General features: G+C 33.8%; 3 protein-coding genes across 4 annotated transcripts; 2 read left to right on the forward strand and 1 right to left on the reverse strand.

The window, feature by feature from the left end:
- Positions 1-1,141: 1,141 nt before the first annotated feature.
- LOC124440675 (coagulation factor V-like) lies at positions 1,142-7,799 on the forward strand. Its single transcript, XM_046991086.1, has 6 exons — positions 1,142-1,578; positions 1,978-2,017; positions 4,162-4,267; positions 5,382-5,429; positions 6,770-7,089; positions 7,571-7,799. Exons 1-6 carry the CDS (start codon positions 1,226-1,228, stop codon positions 7,706-7,708), a joined length of 1,005 nt encoding a protein of 334 aa, XP_046847042.1. The 5' UTR covers positions 1,142-1,225; the 3' UTR covers positions 7,709-7,799.
- Positions 7,800-9,960: 2,161 nt separating this feature from the next.
- LOC124440674 lies at positions 9,961-17,036 on the reverse strand. Its single transcript, XM_046991085.1, has 4 exons — positions 16,737-17,036; positions 13,264-13,508; positions 11,194-11,491; positions 9,961-11,028 (listed from the first exon to the last, which is right to left on the reverse strand). The coding sequence occupies exons 1-4, from the start codon at positions 16,858-16,860 to the stop codon at positions 10,430-10,432; spliced, it is 1,266 nt and encodes a 421-aa protein (XP_046847041.1). The 5' UTR covers positions 16,861-17,036; the 3' UTR covers positions 9,961-10,429.
- Positions 17,037-17,100: 64 nt separating this feature from the next.
- On the forward strand, positions 17,101-21,830 carry LOC124440677 (uridine phosphorylase 2-like). Of its 2 annotated transcripts, none has more exons than XM_046991089.1 (7): positions 17,101-17,427; positions 17,666-17,814; positions 18,485-18,646; positions 19,280-19,394; positions 19,838-19,908; positions 20,381-20,519; positions 21,205-21,830. In XM_046991089.1, exons 2-7 carry the CDS (start codon positions 17,698-17,700, stop codon positions 21,492-21,494), a joined length of 894 nt encoding a protein of 297 aa, XP_046847045.1. In that variant the 5' UTR covers positions 17,101-17,427; positions 17,666-17,697; the 3' UTR covers positions 21,495-21,830. The 2 variants fall into 2 exon arrangements, with proteins under 2 accessions (XP_046847045.1, XP_046847046.1); XM_046991090.1 differs by having other exon boundaries at positions 17,103-17,427; positions 17,722-17,814.
- The last annotated feature ends 267 nt before the right edge of the window (positions 21,831-22,097 follow it).

Raw genomic sequence — 22,097 nt, forward strand, 5'->3', positions numbered from 1 at the left:
TGTTGTGTTTTGTTGGTTGGTCTTGGGTTTATAACTCATATGTTTTTTTTCCATAAAAAGATCTATCAAACGCTGTCATTTTTGCAATGGCTATTTGCATAATTATCTTGTTATTTTTGCAATATTACCTCTTCGGTGCAAGCATTTTTAGGAAACCATCTTTAAACCTTTCTAGTACAATAAATCTTTTTACTTCTTTATTTGGGTCCAATTTATAGCTTTTTTAACTGATAGAAATTGTGCACAGTTCTTTTTGCTTGACTTCTTTTTCAAAACTGCTCAAATGCGAGTACCTTACTCGCGTTCCGATGACTGCCAAATGACAGCTGAGTTAGACCATCTGCAGGTGTTTCCGTTTATCTTCACAAACATTACTCGTTAAGGGCTCAGAACTCGAAATGCCAAATGACAGCTGGCCAAGACTATCTACTGGTTGCTTCAATTTATCATCAAAAATAATATTTGTTGAGGGCCCAGAACTTGGTTAAGGTAAACAAATTTTTGTCTGGACAGTTAGGCATTTTAGACAGTATCAAATTCTATCTCTCAGACTAGCCGAACATACCCCACAAAAAATAAACTAAATTCTTTGTTACAATATTGAAAGTTTAGCTAAGCTATAAAATGAGGTTATAATAGCATGCTATAACAAGACGCAAATATTGCAACTAGTTGAAGAATTTTAGTTTGAAATAATTAAGAAAAAAAAACTTATAACACATTCTTCCTTTCATCTTGGTCGGCCATAAGACTATGTCATTTTGGTTTATTGTTGTACAAGTTATTATAGAGGTCGGTGTAGCTAACTCATAGTTTGATAGATTTTGTCTTGAATTTCTTAAATGTTGCGCTTTGGTTTCTGAAATTCAGCCGTGAGATTTTTATGTTCAAATGTTGCCGTGAAATTTTTAAATTTTGTCGTGGGTTTTTTTAATGTTTCCTTAAGCTTTTCATAAACTGTTGTAAATTCATAAAAATTTTTATACATCGTAGACTTAGGTTGTCGTTACACCTATTGATATAAGCCACTGTATGGTTATCGTTCTAGTTTTGTTGCTTTTAAAAATTTCGACTGTTTGACTTCCGGTATGCACGAAACAATCGGAGCTCAGTGAACTGAATTAAAAGTTATTTATGGAGTTCACTGTCTGGGCTCCACGCTAACATCAAAGATTAACAACGCGAAGTGTCTTTATATGTGCATTCGCTATTCAAAGGTGGCGTAATGGTAGATTTATTTGGTGGTCGAGTGAATAAGGACCAAAACATTGTCGTACTAATCCTTTTCGGCGTTTGTTGTTTCATATTTGGACATTTCTTTAGTGGCCTTGTTCAAAATAATCCTATTATCGTCGATGAATGGAAAGATATTGTTATCTTTATAGGATCTTTATGTCTGAATATAGGAGACACGATCTTGCAGCTTCTAAATGCTTGTATCATTCCACTGATCATCATCTGTATTTTATATGCTGTGGTTTTGCTGGACACCAGAACCGCAGAAAATGTTGTTCGATACTCGGCGATTTATTATTTAGGCATGATACTTATCACAGTTGGAATTATACTGGCGTTGAGGTTTGTATAGGGCTTGGACGCTGGATTATTTTAACAATAGTTAGCTAAGCTCCTTGCAAACTTTTATGTTTTGCATGAAGCTCAAAACAACTGCAATAACTATCAAACAAAATATGAAATTTAATGAGGACAGAATTTGCTTTTAGTTCTTCTTTCAAGTGAATTTTGCGAGGTTTGCGCAATAAATTAATGATCTCATATAATGAAAAGAATTTTAGTTAATTTCATGCTCTGTTGAGTATCAGCACTATGATGTACTCCCCAACATGGCCGCTTTGACGTCATATGCAAACATTCCATAGGCTGTCTTCAAAAATTGGAACCACATTTGTCACTCAGAAACTTCAACATGTCTTCTTAAAAAACGATTGACGTTCATATTTATGATATATTTTTCAGAGAGAAACTAGGGTGGAATGGAATTGCTAAGGAAGAGCAGGTACACCTAAAACATAAAAGAATTTGTTGATAAAGCAATTTTTATTTCTATTTCCATAAATAACACCGTTCAGGGTGCTTCCTGGCAAGCTGATTGCTTGGGTACTTATTGTTCTTTCCACACAGAGCTCATGGCAGTTACGCCACTGACATTATTGTGTCCATAAGATAGCAACATAGTTACATGAGTGACGGTAAATTGTAGAGAAGATGGGTTTGCCGATGGTTTCGCCGATGGTTTCACTCGCGTGATCCTGTGATTTCGGCAAAGTTTCATAGGCATGCGTTAGCACAATCATAACATTTGAATTCATTCAATATTAATTTAAACAAACATCGTACAATTTGATGATACAGTTTGAAACGATTTAATTTTTACTGACGAAAACTATAAAAGTGAAAGCCACCCGTTAAAAACAGCCAAGACAAGAAAGAAAGCATGCTTTGTTTCATGTCGAATAATGCCATATCTGGCATATCACAAACCTTTTAATAACCTCGCTTTCTCCATCTTTACTGAGAAATATCGGCCTTTTGTCTTTTCCTACAAACCTCGTCCTACGGGCTCGGTCTGCACAAAAACACCTCGGTTGGATATCAGGGGCGAAATTTAAGGGGGGGTATGGGGGGGGGGACTAACCCCCCAAAAATGTTAACGTTGCAGGGCAACGATTGAATTTGCAGGGCTAATTACAAAACTAAACACTAGGATACGTGCGAACAGTTATCCACATAATTTGAAAATATAGTTCAGTTTTAATTTAAGCTGGATTTGCACTTCATGGGTAAGAACGGAAAACGGTAAACGGTAAACGGTACGCATCAAGGAAACTTTCCGTTTATAAATTTCCTCTTGTTTTGGCGGACATTTTAAAAGCAGATATGCATCATCATCGAAGTGTTCGTAAGTAAAATTATTGAAGTTTTTATATCTTGAAGTTTTTTATATCTTAAACACCATACTATATTTTTACATCAGTAAACACAAACACTAAGATAAATTTTGTTGATTTAAATTGATCGAAGCTTTCTAGTAGTTAATGTTTGTATAGTTTATTTTAGGAAAAAGGAAAGTCAAGGATGAATGGTAAGTAATAGCAATTATTTAAACAAAAAAAAACCGAAACTAACAAATGTGTAAATGTGATTGGTATTTATTGTGATCGGTATTAAAGCCACCCAAACGAATTGGCGAGCATTTCGAAATAACAACAGAAACATCATTTAAAGATTTCTACCGAAAGGAAATGTACTTGGTTCTAGACTCACTTATTACCGAGTATACCGATAACATTAAAGATTGCATCGACAAAATAAAACCTCTTGGAGAGAGCTTACAGCTGCCGCTAGAAAGGCCGATGGCTGAAACAGTTAATGAAATGTGTAGTCTTTTCCACCGGCGTTAAAAGATTTTGATGCAGAAATACTGCTGTCTGAGTTGGAAATTTTCAATAATATTGTGTCATCACAACTTAAATCAGAACGTAAATCCCTTCAAGACGTTGCGTTATTTGCTTTCAAACACAAAAACGTCTTTCCAACGGTGTGCAAGGCGTATCAACTATTGCTGACCGCTCCAGTGTCCGTGGCAAGATGAAAGGTGTTTCAGCATGCTTAAGATTGTCAAAAACTGCCTGAGATCCACAATGAAAGATACGCGATTAAATGACTTAATCGTTCTTGCATGTGAAAAAGATCTTACGGACAATGTTGACTTAAATATTATTTTAAAAAATTGGGCAACTGCAAAGATGCGAAAACTGCCATTAAAGATTTAATAGTACGCTAAAGTGCGTTCTGCCACAAAAATACAACATGTATTACAAAAATATATAGTGTAAGTACTGTTCCATATGATCTGCAGGGCATCTTATGTCCTTGCAGGGCAATTTCATCCCGAGCCCCTCCCCCCCCCATTAAAATGGTGCTAGTTTCGCCCCTGTTGGATATGTCTCCGTAAAGACCTCGAGCTCGGTTATTAAGGGCTTATTATCATGTTTAATAATGACTATCTTTATTTTTCATTCTATTAGTAGTATCCTTTTTTTATTTGACTTGCTATTGAGAGTTGATTAATTAGTAGAGTAAATAATATTCAATGAGACGTGATATTAACACTAATACATACAAACATACTTATTTCAGTATGGTACCTTCAAGTCACCTGGCAAATCTTGCAACGATATTCTTCAGAAAAGATCAGAAGGCTGTTTTCCCGATGGCATTTATTGGATTTCCATTGAACCAAATGGTAAGACTTTAAAACTTGCGTTGGTGCATGTTCCATACATGTGTTTAATATTTATTCCAGAGGATTTTACAGTAGCATGTATCAACAAAAATCAATTGAAAACTAATTCTCACTCGTACGAAACGCATTAAAGGTATGGAATACTTTAAAGGATACAGTATGTATGAGATTTTGCAAGTTTCGTGTGGTTATTTCAACAAACATTTCAATGACATTTTTATATTACGTTATCTCACGATTCTACGCTGTCCAGGTAATTTTAACATTACTAGTGCTTGGGTTTCAGGAAAAGAGATTGATAATTTTTTGTAATAATTCGTACAAGCTCACACATTAAATTAATTAGCTTTTATTATACGGCAAGCGTCACTTCTGGTGAAATAATACTCTTTGATAGGCTCAGAAACAATTTGCCGGTCCATTATTTTCCCGCAATGGAGACGGTCTATCACATGTAGCTAATTTTACAAATTGCCGTTTTTATGCTTAAGACAGATAGTACGTCTGGACGATTTAAGACGAATTTTTTTAATGCGTCTCCTAAATCGTCGGAAGGATAAAGACGGTTATTAGACGAATTAACTGTCAAGACGACTTTAGCTTTTAATTCGTCTTGAGAGGATTTAAAGTTGTCAACTTGTCTCGACCAGTTGATTTTGCCGTTTAGTTTAAGTTAACCAGATGTATTATATGTTTAAAGCATAAAAACGGCCAATGTAAAATAAAAAAAAAACGAAAGAAAAACCATATAGCTACGAATGTGAGTCAAAAATAGAGCACTTGCAAAGTGGGTTTATTGTTCAGATGACACAATTTCAAACAATTTATTTTTTTCCGACAAAAGCTAGTGGAGTGAAAGCCAGTCCTCGCACAACAGCGAGGACAATAAAGAAGGAAAGCTTCGTTTCTGGTCAAATAATGCCATATAATACACTTTTTATTAACTTCACTTGTTCAGTCATTACTGAGAAATCTCGGAGCTCTATTTTAGTACAACCTTGCCCAAAGGGCTCGGTCTGCACAAAAAATTCGGTCCTATATTTCTCCGTAAAGACACCGACCTTCGTTAATAAGGGCTTATACATTTTGTTCAAGATTTTGTTCATTTTTCTAGGAAGTAGAAAAAACGCATTTCCAGTGTTTTGTGACATGAAATCAGGAGGTAAGCAATTTCAAACTGAAACTTTAATGCAACCTTCATAATGAAAGGTCTGTCATCACCAAAACTCTTGCGAGCTTAATTTACTTGAGCTTATTATGAAAAAAAAAATAAGGAAAATAACAATGATATGTACGTGCGCAATGTGTTTTTCCTTCACTTGAAAATATTTGATGAATTTAGCTCTAACATGCGTTAAGATATAAACATGCGTCGCTAAGAGAAGAAATAGCTGGCTTATGTAGAAAGTCCCAATGTCGTTTCGTTTGGTCAGAGTATGATGAATATATAGTAGGGCCAACTCTATTGAATTTTTTCGTGCACGCACATCTTATTACACAGGTCATTATCATATTGCCAGCCATTCAATTACTTTTTTTGACCAATGGGAATGATGAAATTGTTGACGGCAGCCAGTAATCGAATTAAATATACAGCAGCCTGTTGAACACAAAGTTTACCTACTGTATTATTTATATTCCTTATGCTGTGGTTTAATTGGTTGATTTAATTCACTTCACTTCCACAATTATAAACTCTCTTGACGCAGTCAAACTTTATCAACAGTTTGATCAACTTGGACAAGCAAATGATATTTAGAATAATAATATCAATATAAATAATATCATTAACTGCCAAATGCGAGAAGGAATCTTTGTAAGCCGCTTGGTCAATAGAAATTTGAGTTGAACGTAAACAGGAATGTAACGCAACCAATAAGACCACCCATCAATTACCCATTGGTGGCTCCCAGTGTTTCTCTAAAAAATAGGCTGAATGATGGTAGATTTTCATATTTCCTATACTTACGACATGTGGGGACATAAAGTAATTTTACGTATATTTTTAAGTAGCCAATTTTAAATGTTTAGTAGACTATAAATTTAGCAAAAATCTCATATATTTATGCTAGAATGGGGAAGGTAGCTGCGTCCTAAGAAAGTTTGAAGATTGAAAAGTTCGGTGAATTTTAAACGTTAGTCGGGCAAAAATATGGCTGAACCTTGATTGTGAGTTGGAGAAAATATTTACTCATAATGATAGGGATAGCTGTCGTGCGCCTATAGGTGTGATCAAGTGCAGACGTGTAGTGGTCTGAAATGTAAGTTCTGATTGCTTGATCTGAGCTCCAAGGCACTCAAACCTGAAATCGAAGGCATCCAGCCTGGCTTAACAGCGTCTGCGACTAACTTTTCACTCACGCGAGTATGACATCATATTGTGACGTCGGTTATTAACACAATTATACTTAATATACTAAACGGTTTTCGTCAAAATTCCGTTGCCATGGCATCTTTTATAAAGTTAGCAATTGCCCTTCAGATTTCACATGTTTTTGATAGGTTGTAAAACGGAGCTAGGATTGAGAAATGGTTTGATTGGAGACTCTCAAATTACGGCATCCTCCTCATGGGATTCCAATCATGGTCCAGGAAACGCCAGATTATTTCGCCCAAAGAATTCACCAAATACAGGAGCCTGGTCTACTCGAACAAACAATATCAATGAATGGCTTCAAGTTAATTTCTTAAAAACGACAAAAATAACCGGTATCAGTACTCAAGGAAGACCTGCAGTTAGTGAGTGGGTTACATCGTTCTCCTTGTCCTACAGTGACCTTGGAACCACATTTACACCATACACAGTAAATGGTAACACTCAGGTAGGTAACAAAATACAAGAGCAAAATATTAAAACACGAATCTCACATTATATCACCTAACCAAGCTCTTAGTTCTTCTTTGCCTATTTCAATATGTGGCAATTATCAGACTAAAAAATGAGGTAACTTATTTTTACAAATCAAACTCGTCTATTGGTTATCAATAATTGCGAAGGAGCTTTCTCTTCCAAAAAGTCTTTTCAAAAGCTCTCCGTTTCTTCAAAAAACGAAAATTCAAAAAATTCCACTGTTAAAAGTGGTAATAATAGCTTTATAATTTTCTTATCATAAAGATAGTGCGAGGTGAACTGGAACTGAAAGTAAATTTCAGTAAAGACAAACATTGGATTGCCTCCATGTTTCGGAATATATGTAAAATACTAAAGCTCTCGTTCATCACTAGTTCCCTGATAATATTCAAAAAATAAAAGTGGAAAATTATTCGGATACTTTACACAACTATATACATTTTATTTTTCAGGTGTTTCAGGCTAACACAAACAGCGATTCGGTTGTTCACAATAAAATATCACCTCCAATTGTTGCCAGTTTCATAAGAATTAAGCCGGTGTCTTGGAATACTCATATTTCTCTTCGTGCTGAATTTTATGGATGTTGATGATTGGAACGTAACGGCTTCCTTTGTTTAAGTGTAACTTACTGTGAAGTATTTTATTGACTTACTGATCAATAAAAAGTTGAAAGCATTATTTTACTGCTACTATGCTGATGCCAGATTTGTTTTGCCACTCTTCCTTGGATTCTACTTGAGTTGAAATAAATTGCTTGTTCTTATAATTTCACCTTATCTTCTGTTTCTTTCTCGTATTGGCGTTAGTGTCGAATAAAGCTACAAAGATCAGGTTTGAAACACAAAACACTCATGAAGAGCCCGAATTTTCTCTTAAATCTTTGGTTCAAGCATCATTATTAATGTTGCCCAAAGCGAGGCCTAAAGACTGGTTTCCATCGTTCACTTTATCTTTTCCTTCGTGCCACGTCGGATTTTCATTAAACTCAGTTTCTATACAGTATGAAAACAAATGGTAGAAACGTCCATTTTTGTGGGTAGCTATGCACATACCCAGCTAACCACTATCTGAGAACCATGAAGTGTTTGTGAATTTCATGTCCAGAGCACTGTCTAAAGTCTACGTTATATTATTGCGAAATTGTTCAAACTATTACGAAATAGTTCATAACGACAAATCGAGTTCTCAGGTGCTTACTGACACTGTAGTCACCGTTCAGTAATAAAAGGGGCAGCGGAACGATAATTGGGGGGGTGCATTTATACATTCGTATGTTATAATCCGTAAACACAATTGATTTCAATATAGAAATTAAAAGAAAAATGCATATATGAATAACCCCTCCTTCCTCCCAATTATCAATGTTCCGTGGCCCTTGTGTCAAAAAGAATGATTTCGTTCATGCGATGTTGATACATTGCTAAAGTAATGATCTGACGTCAATGTTAATAAAAAAACGCGACAGCTGTATCTTCGTAAACTATGAAAAAATTTTATTCAGTGTTTTAGTATACTCTATTCATTATTATACTGTATTATTTCCTATTCATTTGCTAGGAAAGTTATCCGATGGTCGTAAATTAAAACTACAGTGTTTACTACTCGGTTTACTAATCATAAACACAAGTCTTATGCTACGGAGTTCATACACTACGGCTTCAAGACATTGTTAATTGCCATGAATGAATTTCATTTATATTCTTATTAAACCACAATTATACAAATTTACAAAAAGCTACTTTGACTAATCCAAACAACCGTTTTTTTCGTCAATTCAACCGTTCTATTTTTAGTTTTGCCTACAGTTCTTTTAAATAGTTAGAAACGCTAAAATGCTGAGATCTTATTAATTCTTGTTGGTTTACAATTTACATGAAAATATTTCATGGATAGCAATGCTAAGTTTGTAGTACAGAGCTCTCGTGTGTAATATAAAAGACTTCAGAATTCACTTTGTCAACTTTCGACATATTTGTCATGGTGACGAACCGTTTATTGGTGCGTGATATTCATTACAATATCCCAATTAATCACTGGAGTGATACACATTTACTCCAGGCACGTAGCCAGAACGATAATTGGGGGGAGGGGGCATTTTCAAATACTCATTTTATAATACGTAAAAAACAATGGATTTTAGAAGAAACTAATACGACAAATACGGCATGTCATACATACATAGAAGGTTGCTCCAATGTTTTGCTTAGTTTGATTCTGTATTTGAGCGTCGACTGCACAGTAGACTAGCAGAATCTGATATAGTTAGTGACTGAAGATTTACTGAAGTCTCCCAAAAAATTCAAAATGATCTTAATTCAATTATTGAAGATGAAATCAGAAAGGAAATAAATGATTGCACATTTATGAGTGTTCAGGTTGATGAAGCATCTGATGTGTCCACCAAAGAGCAGCTAAGTGTTATTACTTGGTTTGACAAAGCATGTGAAATTATTGAGAGGCAATTAGGATTAGTGGATGTATAAGTATGAACAGAAATGCCACAGCAATATCACAAGTTGTCAAAGATAAACTTCGTGAGAATTCTGATATAAAAGAAAAACTGGTTTTGCAAACATATGATGGTGCTTCTGTTATGTCTGGCCATATCAATGGTGTTCAAACATTGCATTGACAAGAGTATCCTTTGCCCATTTTATTCATTGTGTAGCTCATAGATTGAACCTGGTCCTATGTCAGTCAGCCTCGTCAACCCCCGCCCCGCTTTCTTATGGAAGCCCGCTTGGCTTTGGCAATATGAAGACTGCTTAAGAACAAATTATTGCAAAATGAAGGGATAACTGTTGTACATGGATAAGTCTTGAGCATAGATAACAAAAAATTACGGATAAAATTGGATCAAATTTATAAAATTATAAACGTACATTTAGAAATGATCGAAAGTATGAAGTACTGGGTCACTCCTAAGAAAATTAATTCGAAAGAAAGTCGACTACTCGACTTGCTTGGTCAAAAGGACTATTTTATAAATCTCCTGTTATGTATACAATAACATTTGAATGAAAAATATAAAATTTGACAAACACCATATAAATGTCGTGGCTAATGTCTTTATACGTATTACTGAACTTTACATATGATAAAACAAGTCTATTTCTGCCGTCCCGTAAGCAAAGGAGCTTTCTTGAGCAATTCTAATCTTTATCCTTTCTCGAATAAGCAAACAAAGCATCGTTCAAATATAAAGAGAAAAACGCTTTTCCAGTTTATCGTAAACGAACCTGGTGTCAATAGGGTATGAGACTTCACGATCGCCATTTCGATAACTAAAAAAGTTGACGAAGCAAGTATCATTCAAAATGGCTGTTGATGTGAGCATTGCGTTTTTTTATGTCAAATTCCCTATCAAAAGTCATGTTGCAAATTGGGCAAACTTCGTCCAGTTGTAGTTGTGATTGTTTTTCCATACGAGTATCGCCGGGTAAATGTCGGTTATCTGTTGAGTTCGAATTGCGTTTCTTTGAACGTGCCTTTTGACTAGTTTTTCCACTTCTCTCAGGTAATTTTGTGAGGTCGGACCTCGGTAAAATGTCTTTCTGTTTTACATTCTGCAATGAGGATGACGATCTCGTGCAACTATTAGTCATCTCATCATCAACTGTATTTAAACTTGTGTGATCAAAACCATTCACCAAATTTATGGTAAAACCTCTATCTAAACATAACGTTTCGTCTTCTTTCCCTTTTCTGGTTTTGACATATTTGCGCTGGTCTATCTTTGATTGAGTTTTTCGTTCTTTCATTGCGTCCATAAGAACTTCAATGCAAGTGTTTTGCTCGTTAATGGTGTTCTTTAGATTGGCTACAAACTCCGTCTGTTCTTTTAAGGTTGTTGTAATTCTTTTGAGAACCCACCATTCTACTAGGACGCAATTCATTTTACCTTCTCCTACATAAATGTGAAAATTTTGTCTCCATATCAATATGTCTTCAATATAATGTCCAAGTTGATCGTAACTAATTTTCAAATAATTAAAGGTTGCATCCATATGAAGTAATTCTCATTATATTGACATTTTAGCAATTCTAGAAAGCGAGTACGACATAAAATTACCTTGATCAAGTTTTCCCGTTTTCATATTCATAGTGTTTGCCATCCCAATGTTGTTTTTATGTTTTTCATTAGAGCTTCCCATGAACATTATGTCTTGATGTTCGCTACGATTTTTGCTCTGCGCAAGAGATGATAAATCGTTTAACAAACCAGTCAGCTTCTTGTAATCCACGACTGCTATTTCGTAATTTTTATCAACGACAACAAGTGACAAGCCAATCTTGGAAAGCACATCATTAACATTGTTTTCGCAAGTCTTTTTGTATTCCTCTTGTTTTGATATACCAAGGTTTCTTTTCTACAGAATCATACGAATTAACATTTTGAAACACCAAACTAAAATATTTTTGCTGAGAAATAATGCTCAGTACCGGAGGTGATGGCAGTACCCACCAGTGTTTTCCAAGCACAAAATATTTACTTACATACAGTATACTTTGTAGTCCATAATAGGAGTTCTTCTGGATTTTTTATAAATAATGTAATTATGTTTTCGACTCAGTGCTTTGAGCCTTATTTTTTCATTCGTCGAAAGCACAATTACGTAAATTATTTATCGTAACTGCGTAAAAGCACGATTGATAATGTGCATTTAATAAATACGACAATTTTTTTTAATAAAACATGTTTCAACATCTCGTGATGCTGAAGACAATTTGATTTTTATTACATAAGGCCCGTTCGATTTTTTCGGATCCTGTAAAACAGATCGTGTGAACACATATATCGGATCCGATAGTCGGATCCGTCAATCTAAAAATTTCGGATGGAAATAGACCTCGCTCTTTTTCATCCGACAAGATCAAAGGAAGCCGGCCAGCCAAATTACATAGAAAAACTGGAAACAAGAAAAAATATTCGAAAAATATATCGATAAATGCATACTGGATAGAACAAATGGCTCCTCGCAAGACTATAAATATCTAAACGAACATAAATGTCAATAAAATTAACGGAACCTAAACAATCGGATCAGAGAAATCGGATGGTGTGAAACGTGCAAACTATGGATAGTTTGGAAGCTTTACATACTTGTATCTCTTTAATGCTAATAAATTTGCTTAAAAAGTTAAAACATATTGTTGAAAATGTTTTATTGATTCTGCATTATTTGTTGTATCAAAGCATTATATTAATATAGCATCGCTATGGTGACTATTGTAGCTAGCCAGCAATTTCGTCCTGCTATGATAATCTTTTCTTCTCCAAAGGTTATTAATTGGTGCATTTTATATTAATTTTTACGTATGCTTTCAATTAAAAAATAAAAGATGTTTATGTTGTTTGCACGGGCTTATACAAACCGAGGAGACATTTGGGAGAAGTCAAGAGCAGATCAGTGCAAGCCCGAGACCAAAGGTTGCACATGCTCGAGATTGTTTTCTCATACATACAGATTGGCTACAATTTTTTGATTTTTTACACATAAATTCAGCCAATCTGCATTGCGTTTGAGCATTCAAAAATATGACGAATGTTTAAATAAGTGTCCACAGCATAAGTTTTGAAAAATATTTTCCCCAAACCCTAAAAACATTCGCATTTTTGAAATGCATGGACATACATTTTAATGTTAAAAAAACTGCAAAAATACATTTTTGCTGTGATGGCAGTTTTAAGTTCTTCAAAAATAAGAGCCATCCCGAAAGAGGAGTGTATAAAAGTGATTCAAAACTTTGCCAGACGAGTACAGGGTTTGCTTGCAACGAAATGGTGGACATTTGGAACACATCTTGGGAAAGCCATAAATTGAATAAAAATTGACAGAAATAGCCGAAATTTTGTGAATAGTCTTCCATAAACTGAATGATGTGTGATTGTAATTTGAAATAAATAGCTTTTTAATTGAAGCCATAATTGAAATTTTCATGGGTACAAATCTTTTTGGGTCACCCTGTATGTGAATGCTGAGCCATTTCGCTAGTAACTTCAACTTGTTGCATGGTATTTCAAATCATAAGCACTCCTCAAAAAAAGACTTCATCATTTATAAGTAAGATGATGTACGTACGTAGCATTTTTATGAATAATTTAATTTAACAAAAATTATGCAAAAGTATGATATTTTACCTGCACACCTGTCTGTTGTATCTCATCTTCATGTCTTTTTAATTTTTCTTCAAGTTCTTCAACCTTCACAAACTTCTCGTGGTATGCATCATAACTTTTTTCCAGTTTTGTTACCAGTTCGCCCATTTTTTTTTCATACTGAAGTTGCATATTCTGATATGACTGTTGCAATGCCATGAAATTTTCATTCATAACATACAACTGCTGATCTTTTAAAATGTATGCATCCTTTAATTGAGAAAACTCTAATAAATAAAGAGTCAAAGAAAATCAATTAACCATATAAATTAGAGTCTACTCAAAAATGTATGGAGAAATATCCAATTTTGTCCTAAATGTGCTTAATTCATACCAAAAAAACTCAAGCCGTCATTATGGGTACATATCGACATAGAAGTAGAAAATAATAAACTTTGCTAATTTTGGGTGGGTATACGTAAGTCCAAAAACAGTTGAGTTGAGATCATACGATAGCTTCAAAATCCTAGTTCAAACTTTGGGGATGTAAAAGTGCAGAGGTGTAAATCCTCATTGTAAACATTGGGGGTGTAAAAGTTCAGAGGTGTAAATTCTCATTGTAAACATTGGGGTGTAAAAGTTCAGAGGTGTAAATTCTCATTGTAAACATTGGGGGTGTAAAAGTTCAGAGGTGTAAATCTCTCATTGTAAAATTGTAAACTTTGGGTGTAAAAGTTCAGAGGTGTAAACCTCATTGTAAACATTGGGGTGTAAAAGTTCAGAGGTGTAAATTCTCATTGTAAACTTTGGGGGTGTAAAACTTCAGAGGTGTAAATTCTCATTGTAAACTTTGGGGGTGTAAAACTTCAGAGGTGTAAATTCTCATTGTAAACTTTGGGGGTGTAAAACTTCAGAGGTGTAAATTCTCATTGTAAACTTTGGGGTGTAAAACTTCAGAGGTGTAAATTCTCATTGTAAACTTTGGGGTGTAAAACTTCAGAGGTGTAAATTCTCATTGTAAACTTTGGGGGTGTAAAACTTCAGAGGTGTAAATTCTCATTGTAAACTTTGAGGGTGTAAAACTTCAGAGGTGTAAATTCTCATTGTAAACTTTGGGGGTGTAATTTGTGTAAAACTTCAGAGGTGTAAATTCTCATTGTAAACTTTGGGGGTGTAACACTTCTGAGGTGTAAGTCTCCATAGCAAATTTTGCGGGTTTAAAAGCTCAGTGGTGTAAATCTCCAAAACACAGATAGATCATATATGTACTTCCTCTGTCAACATAGTATGAACTGAAGAGTTGGATGTATTTCAACAGACAGAATTTCTTATCAATAGACTAAAAATTACACTGTTGGTAGATAGATGACCTGGATCACCAAAATCAAACCATACACATTATACACAGAAATGAAAAATCCTTAAGGTGGTCATCTCCCTTTCAGACATGTTTTTTTTCAAATTTTTTCGAAAAATTTTTTTTGCAGTTTATGTTACTTTGATTATTGTACTTGATGAACATAGGATCTATTTTTCGATAGAATAATGCAAAATATCAAAAAAAAGCCACCAAAGAGACCATGTCCTAAATTTTTAACCTTAGCAACGCCATAGCAACGTGTTTTTAACCATATTTCACCCCCGAAAAAAGAAAAAAAATAGCTGTTTTCGAGCTGTACTTTTGGTGTATGTTATTCAGCGCTCTTGTGGAAAGATTCATTGTAATTGGTAGGATTTAGTCGGCATAGCAACGACTTGAAGCCATCTAATCATACCGCTTTGCTCGCCTCGTGCAGTTCGAAAGTGCTCTCTTGAAATCGTCAGAATAGTCTTTGTTTTACTTAGTTACGCCTGAAATATTTGTTTTGTTTGATTTTTCGTATATTTTTTGTAATTCTTACTTTTAAAAATTATGGGAAATAAGCGGAATAAAAAGAGAAAAGCGGTTAGAACTCCGCCATCAAAAATCAAGAAGATGGCCAAACATGGCCGATACTGTGATGAAAGTTGGCAGCAATACGGAGAAAATTGGACAATGTCCACCTCCAATAAAAAACGTCAATGATGGTACAATTTTCATTGACTTGTCTGTGCTTTTTGAAGTGTTCATGATGTTTTATTGTCCCGAGTGTGGTGGTAATATACACTGTCATCTTGACATGAGGAAGAAAAATGGCTATTCCCATTACATAATCCTTGGGATGGTAAAGGTGTGAGTGGAAAGGGAAGATTGACTGATGCTAAAATTGACCTTCTGCAAAATTACTATGGATTGGCAGTGAGAGAGAACCTGCATGACATAGATAAAATGGCAAAAGCAATCAAGGCATCCCTTTATCATGTGGCATCAAGTGATGATAACCCTCAACATGAACTTTGCCCCGACACTGAAGACAGTTGGTGTGGATACAAGAAAGACCCTACAACATACCATCATAAGAAAGGTATACCAAAAAGTATTGTTGAGCTCATTGAACCCATTTATGAAAGTCTAAGTGATGAAAGCTTGTTGGAAAAGTGTACACATGGTTTGACACAGAATGTGAACGAGTGTCTGAACGGGCTAATATGGGAAAGATGCCCAAAGTCCACATATGTGTAACAGGAAACTGTAGCACTTTCAAGCTTCTTGGCTGTGCTTAAATTCAATGAAGGAGATATATTATTCCTCAAATTATTTAGTGACTTAGACATACTACCTGGCTTGTTTACTACAAATGGTGCATTGCATTGTGATACCGATCGTATCAAATTATGCTCCAAGAAGAGCACAGAGAAGGTAAAAAAATAAGAAAAACACTCAGGCATATGAGAAAGAACTTTGTAGATAGTTGTGAACAGAATGAAGGAAAAACTTATGAACCTGGTGCCTTCTAGTCTCAGTAAGATCATTATAAAACTTCAAATGCTAATTTCTCCTTTTCCTTATTTCCTCTTAGAAGGAAATTTTTGTGACACGATTACTTTTTCAATATTTGTTGTAGAAAGCTCAAATTTTTTGTGGTAATAGTTAGTAACTGAATCTAATGCATGACACTTTTAAAAATTTGATAATGTTTAATAATAATGAAAAATTAAGGTTCATGCATCTAACGAAGAATGAAATTTTCCTGAATACCTAGTTTTTCTCACTTATTTCTTTTAAAATAGCTTTTTAACAAAATCAAAAAGTGTCATGCACTAGCTCTTCATATAAGCTTTGTAAATATGTATTATATATAAGTTTCTGATTAGCAGTTTTGATGCAATCGTGTTTGAAAAGAGGCTCATTTTATGCTAATTAATTAGTCGCCATCTTTGATAATTAGCATAATTAATGAGTGATCAAAAAAAAAATTGTCAGATATGATTTCTCACATTCAGCACTTCCCAAAAATGTTGTTTTAAAGTGTCTACCTGTAAAACTAAAAAAAATTGCTCTAAAGGGGGATGACCACCTTAAGTTAAATATTATTTCATCCTTGACACAACAAGATAGAGCTAATTTATTTAGTATGAACTTTTCAAACACTTACCTCCTTTCAAGTTTGCTAAATCCTCATTCGCACTAAATTGTTTTGGTTCAATATATTGATGATTTTTAGCGGGTTTCCTTTGGCCCTTTGGCTTTCTAGGAATATCCTTTGGTTGATTTGCCATTCTCGTACCAGATTATTCGAGCATTAAACGAGACGTAAAAATTGCTCAACATAACATGATTCTTTTATTGCAATAACTGACAATATGATGAATGAAAAGATTATTTGTGGTGTACCATAAAAAAATTCAAAGTAAAACCAATGAGTAGGCAAAAATGTAACAAAAATCGCAATAAAATGACATCAACAACCTAAAATATTTATTCATAGTAGATTCAGGGGGGAGGAGAGCACAAGTGGAGCTTAGTCTGAGCATGGTCTGGAGTCAAGTGGTGGTGACATCATTGAAATGACCTCAGCTGTGATCACTGATCAATCTAGGGAAGTAGATATAGCTAGGCTCTGGCTTCTACATTCTGTTGCAAATTCTTTCCCGGAAACCAAATATAGTTCATTTTCAGATTGTACAATCGAATGATTCGTGGACTTTGCGATGTACTGAAGTTGTAGCATAAGTTTAAAATATCTCGTTGTGCTTGGTTGTGCCAATATCGTTTCGGAATATGCACTGGTTGGCGAAATAAATTACATTTACAATAGCGGTGAATAGCTTATCGATTGTAGATTGGTAAGATTTTATTCTTTGGAAATTCATAACCAATGAAATTGTTATAAATGTATTTTGAATTTTAATTATGTAGTGTCAGTCACAATCATGTAAAGTAAATATAAAGCTACTGTAACTGTATCGTAAAATAAAATACTGTTTGTCCTGTCTGTTCTTTCTTAGCCATTTAGGACTACATACTTGTTTTACTGCTTTTCTAAAAGAGTTTTTCTGTGTATTCTTTCTTTGTAAATTGTAGATGTTTCATATCAGGTAGCAGTTGTTTAAAAAATGACCTCCTTCAAATATGTTAAGAATCCTCATTTACATGGAAAGAAATATGATGAGTTATTTCATCTTGGCTTAAGCACAGAAGATGATCTTAAGGGAATTTTTGGTGATGTGAAGGTGGGTTCTTGTTTAATTATTTTGTTCATTCTACAAATGTTTTATGTGAACTCTTGAGTGCCATTATATAATGATAATTTTGTTTAACTTCTTGACAAAATCTCATTCAATCCTATATTATCATGACATTGAAGTAATTAAATCACCAAATATTGAGTACAATTTCTTCAGCAGTGCTTCTTTTGTTATGGCTCATTAGTGTACATGTGTTTCTGTGTTTCTGTACTGTATACTGTGTTTCCCAAAGATTGTACATGGTGGTTTATTTTAGAACTGTTTGCTGTGGTTGTATAAAATGTAATAGTTGCTTGAAGTTTGCTCTTCCCTAAATTTGAGTTGATAAGAATAAAGAAATTGAGCAGCTAGTTTGCAATATAACTTTACATCATACAGAGTTAACAAACAATTTTTTCCAACTATCTGCAAAAAATTAGCAAGTATGTAGTCATGACCTTTGTTTCATCTATGCACATTAGCAGTACATTCATCTGTTGTTTGTCACAACTCAAAATCATTTACGTAATCTCAACTTTTGATTATACAACTACTAACTCTGATATTTCCAAGTTGAACCCTTTTTTTAATGTGTAATGGCCTTTGCTCTGTAATTTGAAGACAACTTATTACTTATTTTATGGCCAATTGTATTAAAATGAAGTTTTCACTTTAGTTTGTTTGCATGGGAGGAAGTATTAACAGAATGAAGAAATTTGCTAATTTCATCAAAGAGAAACTTCAACTTGCTGGTTTTGCAGGTGACAAGGAAGTTTCCAATCTGAGTAGGACAGATCGCTATGTTATTTATAAGATTGGCAAAGTGCTGACTGTTAGTGTAAGTATTTTTTCATATTATATGAAGAACGTGATACTTTATCATGACAATCATTGATAGATTGTCCTAAAATTAGCCAACTGATTTGTAATTTATGCAGGCAGCTATGTATGCACCTCTGTGTGGAATTTTCCCAAGTATCGCTTAAGTACGTAATAAGAAAATCAATTTTGTTGCAAGTTTTAGCATGAGAAAAGAATTGTAGGTTTGATAAGCTGCTTGTTTGTTTGTAAATTACTTTTACTGAAAATGCAAATTCAGTAATTTTACAAATAAACCAAAAATAACATTTAGTGCTTTCTAAAAATAAAAGGGACCAGTCACCCAGTACACACACCTTCTAAATCCACCCTTAATTTTCAGGTTTGGTTGATTCAGAACATGCAAGTTGCTACGAACTTCTCCTATAATATGTTTTACAATTTATAACCCCCAACTACATAGATAGCTTATTTGAAGACTTTTTGAGTTGAAAGCCATTAACACATGCAAAATGATATTGGTTTAGCATATCATCCAAGCATGCAATTCAGTGAAAGTATTTGCTTTGTGATGTTGACTTCAAGCATTTAAGAAAATTTTTATTTCCTCTTGAATATGATTTATATATTGAAACAACATGTTTTTTTGTAGCATGGTATTGGAGTTCCATCCATATCTATAGTTCTTAATGAAATCATCAAGGTCCTCAGCTATGCTGGTGCTAATGAGGTGGTGTTCTTTAGAGTTGGAACTTCTGGTGGCCTAGGTTTGTATTTATAACAGATACAGCTCAGAAATCCATAATATAGTTAAGGTCATAGAAATTATGTAAAAGCACACAATGCAAATTATCTTGAGAAATTGTGATTCCATATTTTATATTTTACGATTGTATATTTTAAATAAATTTTCAAACACAGCTAACTGCAAAACTCATATTACTTTCCATTTATTCACTCTTGATGTGTTGTTACTGATTTTTCTTGTTAAAGATTTATTGAAAACATTCCAATGTCTAATTTCTTAAAAATCCTATTTACCACAATAGCCTATTTATTATGTTTATCACAGATTGAAAATCCTTTGCCAATGACCTTTGTATACATTAATAATGATGGTTCAATAACGATAGTTCAACAATCATTTTTTTGCATTCGCATGCAGTGTAAAATCATTCAGATTATTCTGCAAGATTTTTTTTAAATTTAGGTACTGAACCCGGAACAGTTGTAATAACAAAAAAAGCTGTGAATGGATCGATGGAACCCAAGTATGAAAATGTGTGTATCTTGTATTCTATAAAACAATAGTTTTTCTATGTGTTTTTTCGAAGATTTTCATCCACTAGTTAACGTTTTCGATTGATCATTTTGGAAACAATTACATCACTTTTAAAATATTATCACGTATTTCTAAATATCCGCTTTTTTGGCTTCGGAACTAAAAACTTTTTGACGCACACCATGTACATCATTTGTACAGTATATGTCTCTAGCAGGCATGAGAAATTCCCCTCCCCCAAATAAAAACAACCAAAAAATTGGTACTTTCTCATAAAAAAATTATTTTTTTGTTACAATTACCCTTTGAAACTGTTTTTCTATGAAGTGACATTGTTCCAGCTTCATCTTAACACACTGACAAAAAAAGTGCGGTAGACCTAGATTAGTATTTTATAACTAAAGTAATAATTTGAGTGAGCTTTAAAATTTACCCAATTTAAAATTGTCCGCTTTTAATCATTTTTATAAGATGATCCTTGGCAAGCGTTTTTATTATCCCAGTGACTTGGATAGTAAGCTGGCATCTCAAATACAGTTTTGTTCTCAAACTGATGTCGATTTCCCTGTAATCTATGGAGATACGATGTGCGCATCTGATTTTTACGAAGGTATAATTTCATAATCTCATTTAATTGTATTGTCACTTCGTGTTTTGCATTTTTGTGATTTCATAGAATTGGATAAATTAGTTAACCATGTCCATATGGGCTAAGATATTTGTATTTATTGTACTTAGAAAGAAATTTTCCACCATTGACTCTTGAATATTCTTGAGTCTAAAGTAAGCCACGATTTCAGTGTGTAATTTTTTCTTTCCTCTTCTGCTATGCACCTTTGAACATTTATAAATAAGGATGCACTTGTGTATCTGTGCAGTTGTTTTATCTACGGCGCTATCCTCACTGCTCGATTTTAAAATTTTCTGAAGACCTTAAGCGCAGCCAACCTACACCTCAGATCAAAGATTACATGGCTTCACCAATATTTCAAACAAACTTTGACAACGCAAGTGTCTTGGAAACTTTATAACATGTTCATCAAGCATTTCACCGAAGTAACTATATAAAGTATATTTATTTCTTACGTACATGCCATTATCTTAAGGCATGTAAACTTTGTGTTGGTTTTGTTCCGAAAAAGCAATTTCTTCTGGTTTTTTGCTTACTGAAATCAAACAAATTTTTTTGATCGAGATCATTATTTTGCTTATTTCTGGTAAGTTTTCCATTAGTGTAAACGCAATAACAGTTTTTGGCAAAAGGTGCTTTATAGTAGGTTGGGTTTTTTTTGCAGGTCAAGCCAGATTAGATGGTGCTTTCTGCGAATTCAATGAACAGGAAAAAATGACCTACCTTAAGGACATTAAAAAGGCTGGAGTATGTAACATTGAAATGGAATCATTGTGTTTCGCTGCAATGTGTCGTAAAGCAGGAATATCTGCAGCAGTAGTTTGTGTGACTTTAGTGAATAGATTGAAAGAAGATTGCGTTACTCTTTCTCCAGAAGATCACGAAGAATATCAGCTCCGACCAATGAAACTAATCATACCTTACATAATAAATCATCTTTTGAAGACACAATAAATATGTGTATTATAGTCTTCCAATGATCCGTTGCGTTTATAATGTTTGATTTAGCTTCTCTCAGTAATTTCATCTTTATTATTAGTATTATGACATCTATTTACCTTTATGTTTGCTTTACCTTAACTGTACCTATATCCCTACGGCAAATTGCTGTTTATATCCTCTATCAATGTACCTTTATATTTATTTCATTTTATTGTATCAATAGTATCGATGTTCTTATGTATGTATATTTGTATACTTAATGTAACTCTATCACTATCTACCTTTATATTGCCTTACCTTATACTGTATCTTTATTCCTACTGAATTAATATCTTTAGCCCTGATGTATTTGTATCTATATACTTTATTCGATTTGTATCTATGTATATTTTTTATGATTAATTTATTAGCTTTTATTTTTAAGAAATGTCTTTTCAATTTTTCTTTCAAGAAACAAGTCGACGGAACGTGGAATAAGACCCACCCACAATTTAAAGAAAGCCGCTTCGAAAACTAAATACAAGAAGAGAAGTTTGAATGCTTTTCTATGGTATTTTCATTTTTTAATAGAAAAATACCTGTGAAATTTCAATTTGGATACGTATCAATGTGGCA

The sequence above is a fragment of the Xenia sp. Carnegie-2017 genome, unplaced genomic scaffold (genome assembly GCF_021976095.1).
Source record: "Xenia sp. Carnegie-2017 unplaced genomic scaffold, XeniaSp_v1 HiC_scaffold_2, whole genome shotgun sequence".
Classification (NCBI taxonomy): domain Eukaryota; kingdom Metazoa; phylum Cnidaria; class Anthozoa; order Malacalcyonacea; family Xeniidae; genus Xenia; species Xenia sp. Carnegie-2017.

Coding starts and splice junctions, on each gene's coding strand:
- LOC124440674 (XM_046991085.1), bottom strand. CDS start 16,860: ATGGCAAATCAACCAAAGGATATTCCTAGAAAGCCAAAGGGCCAAAGG. Junction 13,509..16,736: donor TTTAGCAAACTTGAAAGGAG/GTAAGTGTTTGA, acceptor TTTATTTATTAG/AGTTTTCTCAATTAAAGGAT. Junction 11,492..13,263: donor TACAACAGACAGGTGTGCAG/GTAAAATATCAT, acceptor ATGATTCTGTAG/AAAAGAAACCTTGGTATATC.
- LOC124440675 (XM_046991086.1), top strand. CDS start 1,226: ATGGTAGATTTATTTGGTGGTCGAGTGAATAAGGACCAAAACATTGTC. Junction 2,018..4,161: donor GAATTGCTAAGGAAGAGCAG/GTACACCTAAAA, acceptor TACTTATTTCAG/TATGGTACCTTCAAGTCACC. Junction 4,268..5,381: donor GATTTCCATTGAACCAAATG/GTAAGACTTTAA, acceptor TCATTTTTCTAG/GAAGTAGAAAAAACGCATTT.
- LOC124440677 (XM_046991089.1), top strand. CDS start 17,698: ATGACCTCCTTCAAATATGTTAAGAATCCTCATTTACATGGAAAGAAA. Junction 17,815..18,484: donor GAATTTTTGGTGATGTGAAG/GTGGGTTCTTGT, acceptor TTTTCACTTTAG/TTTGTTTGCATGGGAGGAAG. Junction 19,909..20,380: donor TGGAACCCAAGTATGAAAAT/GTGTGTATCTTG, acceptor CATTTTTATAAG/ATGATCCTTGGCAAGCGTTT.